General features: G+C 63.2%; 2 protein-coding genes across 10 annotated transcripts in view; one reads left to right on the forward strand and one right to left on the reverse strand.

Moving 5' to 3' along the window:
* Nucleotides 1-1,295: 1,295 nt before the first annotated feature.
* Nucleotides 1,296-4,478, reverse strand: LGI3 (leucine rich repeat LGI family member 3). Of its 8 annotated transcripts, XR_003400328.1 has the most exons (9): nt 4,391-4,478; nt 4,225-4,296; nt 4,024-4,095; nt 3,845-3,916; nt 3,548-3,717; nt 3,312-3,476; nt 1,821-3,211; nt 1,715-1,757; nt 1,296-1,615 (listed from the first exon to the last, which is right to left on the reverse strand). XR_003400328.1 is itself a non-coding variant. In XM_026867560.1 (7 exons), exons 1-7 carry the CDS (start codon nt 4,456-4,458, stop codon nt 2,394-2,396), a joined length of 1,437 nt encoding a protein of 478 aa, XP_026723361.1. In that variant the 5' UTR covers nt 4,459-4,478; the 3' UTR covers nt 1,296-2,393. The 8 variants fall into 8 exon arrangements, 1 of the variants encoding a protein (XP_026723361.1); XR_003400329.1 differs by lacking the exon at nt 1,715-1,757 and having other exon boundaries at nt 1,296-1,633; nt 1,939-3,211; XR_003400327.1 differs by lacking the exon at nt 1,715-1,757 and having other exon boundaries at nt 1,296-1,668; nt 1,831-3,211.
* The window catches only part of SFTPC (surfactant protein C), a 2,515-nt gene continuing 1,942 nt past the window's right edge, over nt 3,912-4,484 (forward strand). The window contains exon 1 of one of the 2 annotated variants that reach the window (XM_026867562.1): nt 3,912-4,025. The gene's annotated coding sequence lies outside the window, so the exon portion shown is untranslated. The remainder of the gene's footprint in view (nt 4,026-4,484) is intronic. The other variant, XM_026867564.1, reaches the window with a different exon arrangement.

Below are 4,484 nucleotides of genomic sequence, written 5' to 3' on the forward strand. Positions count from 1 at the left end.
AGTGGTCAGAGAGTGGAACAGGTTGCCCAGGGAGGGGGGAGTCCCCATCCCTGGGGGGGTTTAAGGGCCGTTGGGATGAGCTGTGGGGGGATGTTGGGTAGGGGAGAACTTTGTAGAGTCGGACTGAGGGTTGGACTCGATGATCCTGAGGGGCTTTTCCAACCTGAATGTGATTCTGTGAAAACGAGTGATGCTGGGGACTTCTTTTGGGGTTTGGAAGGGGGGTGTTTGGGGTTTTTGTGATGCTCAGGTGGGGTACATGCACAGCGTGGGGTGCGCAGAGCACCCTGCCATCATGTCGGGGGGGCAAGAGGTCAGGGCTGGGAGTTTGGGTGGAGGTGGGAGCGCTGCTGGGTCATGTCAAGGCAGTGAGATGTGCTGGCACCACCCTGACGTGTTGATTCAGCAGGGTTTACCCTCAGCCACCGCAAAATCCCCTCTCCGGCGCGCCCCACCTGGGTTTACATGTGCGCTGAACCCTCAGTACCCGCTCAGGCGTGTTGCTGAACCAGGGCTCTGCGGACGGGCGTGGATCCCTACAGGATGCTCAGGAGAAAATAGAAGCTGCTTCCTCTTCCCAGAACCAGCACGGGGCTCAGAACCCTCGCCACTGGACCTGACATCGCATCCCTGGGCCACCTTCCCCTTGGCTGTGCATCCCCAGCAGTGGTCCAGGTCATGCCAGCTCCCCCATCCCAGTCACAGACACAATTGGGGTGCCAGCACCCCTTTGCAGCTGCTGCCTGTGCTTCTCACTTGGCTTTAAAATCTGCCCTTCCCTGTTAGGGAAACTGAGGCACAGAAGTGTGCTAAAGCCCCACTGCGGCACCAGTTAGGGCTGGGCCTAACCAGTTAGGTGCTCTGCCCTGCCTTACACCCAGGGCAGGGCCAGATCCGGCTGCGGGGGATTGCAGGGAAAGAACCTGGAGCCCCCGAGGTCAAACCCTGCTCCCTCTGCCCTGCGGTGCTTGTTCCTTTTGAGAGGATTTTTATTTGTGAGCTCAGTTGGTGGTTTTTTACATGCATATTTATATACCTGGGGGGCAGGGAAATGCTCCCCTGGAAAACCAGCCAGGCGGCTGCGGCTCCGGGGTGCAGCAGGTTCCTGCTGGGACACCCTTCCCTGGGGAAACGCCTTGAAAAAAAAAAAACAACCAAAAAACATGAGAGCCATGTGTGGGGCCTGGAAGACCCCTAAAACCGGGGGTTCCCTCCTCCTGTGCCCGGACTGGGGGGCTGGGGCAGGGCAAGGGGCAAGGCTGGAGGCACGGCGGGTGGGGACACGCAGGCAGGGCCGGGAGTCACAGTGTGTTTATTGTGGGGAGCGCTGGGGTGGGCGCGTGCACCTCGGCTGGCACGCTGGGTCCTGCCCGGCAGCGGGGCCGCAGGGGGCTGCGGGCACAGGGAGCTGCTGGATGTGCATGGAGGGGGACGGGAGTGGGCCAACCCCGCTTCTGCGGCTGGTGGCACCGCCTCGGCAGCGGCCTGACATCCTGGAGCATCCCGATGGCCTCGGGCATCTCATCTGCATCAGCCTGGGAGATCCTGCTGGCCTCGGCCATCCCATCTGCCTCAGGGCATCCTGTCTGCATCCTCCTTGGAGCATCCTGCTGGCCTTGAGCATCCCATCCACCTCGGTGCATCACACCTGCATCCATCTTGGAGCATCTCACTGGTCTCGAGCATCTCTTCTGCCTCAGAGTATCCTGCTGACCTCGAGCATCCCATCTGCCTCAGGGTATCCCATCCACATCCACCTTGGAGCATCCCGCTGGCCTTGAGCGTCCCATCCACATCATGTACATCATGTCTGAATCCACCTTGGAGCACCCTGCTGGTCTCGAACATCCCACCCTCCTCAGGGCATCCCATCCACATCCCCTTCGAGCATCCCATCCACCTCAGGGCATTCCCACCTGCCTGGAGCATCCCACCCACTTCAGAGGATCCCATCAGCCTGCGAGCTCCGCAGTGTCCCAGGAGCATCCCATCCAGCCCCGGCAGCCTGGCCCTGCCTGTGCACCTCCCTGCCTGCCACCCCACTCCCGTGTCCCCCCCATCCAGACCTCCCTGCCATGAGCCTCCGGGCCTGTTTTCCCCTCCCTGGGCTGCTGGACAGGGTGACCGTGGGTGCTGCACATGGGGATACCAGGGGGGAAACTGAGTCCCATGGCTTGGCCCTGGCAGCGGGGCCGTGGGGCTGGGTGCTGCCCTGCGCTTCGAGGGGTGGATGAAAGTGTGGGGCTGGGAGTGTGGGATTGTGACCACGGGGCAGAGCCGGCTGCAGGCAGGAGGAAGGGGGTGGCGGGGCGCATGCGTGTCCTTGGGCAGGAGCAGGCAGCTCTCGGGGCAGGCGAGAGCCGTGTCAGGGCAGCCCGGGCTCTGCCTCCCTGCTAGAGGCTGAGGTCCACCACCACGTGCCGGTAGACCAGCGTGTTGGCCTTGAAACTGGGAGCCAGGAGGAGCTGCACGTCGGCAGCTGGCACATAACGGAAAGCCCGCGGCGCCTGCACCGACAGCTCCTGAAACTTGACGAATTTCTGCTTCTCCTCTTCCCACAGGTAGACGTGGGTGAAGGAGAAGTCACTGCCCAGGGCCAGGTACTGCCGTTGCTCCACCGAGAAGGGCTGCATCACCATGGAGCCGCGGGACGGCAACGTCTGCAGCTCGACGAAGCGCTGCCCCTCCCATCGCACCACCTTGGAGTCGCCGATGTAGCGGCTGAGGCAGAGGAACTGGTCCCGCTTCACCTTGAAGTGCTTCACCATCTGCACGTCCAGCATCTCCCCCACCTCCCCCTGGGCCGTGAATTGTTTCTGCGCCCGGTTCCACTGATAGATGACGGGAGCTTGGGAGCTGCTGGAGATGATCAGCCGGGGTTTGCCATCGTTCTCCACGTATTCCACGTCGGTGTCACGGTGCCAGGCGTGGAGGGCTTGGTGGGAGTAGAAGCCATTCTGGTTGAGGCGGTAGAGGCTGGTGGAACCCGCCTTGGAGCTGTCGGCGATGACGAAGTACCAGTCGCCTTCGATCTGGAAGGCCTCGATGTCGTTGGGCTTGCGGGTCTTCTGGCTGTCGATGTCTTGGATCTTGATGAACTTGTCCACGGCCGTGTCCCAGCGGTAGATGTAGGAGCCACCGAAGAGCTGGGCCACCACCACGTACAACTGGTTCTGCGCCACGATGGGCTTGCAGTGCACTGCCGAGTGAGCTGCAGGGCAAGGACCACGTCACCCCGGGGCTGTGCTCTTCCCGAATCACCCAAAATGGGGGTCACAGCCCGCGAGGGGACCCCTGCCCTCACGCCTTACCGGGGATGCGGTCGAAGTCGCGCAGTTTGCGCTCCACGTAGTCCCACTTGAGGACGGCGCAACTGCTGGCACCGGGCTGTGCCAGGGCCACGTACAGGTCACTGGCGTAGGTGAAGGGCTCAGCCGACACCGACTGGAAGGGCAGGACCTGGTGCACCACGAAATCTGCGGGGAGAGGCAGTGGTGAGGGCCTGGGTGCCCAGGGAGGGGGGTGACGGGTGGCCGTGGTCCCTTACCCGTGGTGATGCACTGGAAGTCACCCAGCGCCAGGTCCCGGATCCGCTGCCCCTCGAACTGCCCGGGGCTGCTGCAGAAGATGGCGGGGACCGTGGTGTTGGTGCTTTCCAACCACTCCACCAGCCACTTGATCTTGCAGTCGCAGGTCAACGTGTTGCCCCGGAGGTCCCTGCCCGAGGATGGCACCCAGTCACCCCCAGCACCCAGCCTGGAGCGAGCAGAACCCCGAGCGCTGGGGTGTCACCCTCGCCCCAGTCCAGCGTCCCAGGGGGTCCCTGGTGCCGCAGCGGCCTTACAGGTCACTCAGGATGTCCAGCGGCTTGAAGAGGTCCCGGGGCAGCGTCTGGAGGTTGTTGTTGGCCAGGGACCTGGGGGATGAGAGGGGCTGTGGAGGTGACACAGCCCTGGCCGTGGTGAAGGGACAAGAGCCACCCCTCTGTGTTCCCGGGGAGCAGGAGACCCCCCCACTACTCACAGGTGAGTCAGGGACTTGAGCCCACGGAAAGTGGCCTTTGAGAGTGCCTGGATGTCGTTGTTCTCGATGAACCTGGGGTGGGAGGAGACCGTGGCATGACTGCCCCGAGGGGGCTGATCCCTGCCAATGCCCCCACCCTCCCGGTGCCCTCCCCAGGGCCATCCCTGTCCCCATGTCCCCCCATGTCCCCATCCCACGCACAGGTACTGGAGATGCGAGAGGCCGGCGAAGGCGTTGTCCCCGATCAACGTGAACTTGTTGGAGTTGAGCAGGCTGCAAGGAGAGGGGGGAAGGCGTCAGCACCAGGGTCGGGCAGGATGGGCACGGGGGACACCGGGATGCCCGGTCACCGGCATGGGAGACCTACAGGAACTGCAGCGAGGGGATGTGGGCGAAGGCGGCCTCTCGGATCTCTGTGAAGGCTGCGTTCACCATCGTCCTGACAGCGAGACAAAGCTTCA

This window comes from Athene cunicularia, unplaced genomic scaffold (assembly GCF_003259725.1).
Source record: "Athene cunicularia isolate RWA unplaced genomic scaffold, athCun1 SCF_75, whole genome shotgun sequence".
NCBI classification, from domain to species: domain Eukaryota; kingdom Metazoa; phylum Chordata; class Aves; order Strigiformes; family Strigidae; genus Athene; species Athene cunicularia.

Bases quoted from the DNA above. Each gene is read 5' to 3' on its own strand.
- LGI3 (XM_026867560.1), bottom strand. From the start codon at position 4,458: ATGGTGAACGCAGCCTTCACAGAGATCCGAGAGGCCGCCTTCGCCCAC. The intron at 3,718-3,844 runs GTAAGGCCGCTG...ATCCTCGGGCAG, and splicing joins CTGGACATCCTGAGTGACCT to GGACCTCCGGGGCAACACGT. The intron at 3,477-3,547 runs GTAAGGGACCAC...CTCTCCCCGCAG, and splicing joins CTTCCAGTGCATCACCACGG to ATTTCGTGGTGCACCAGGTC.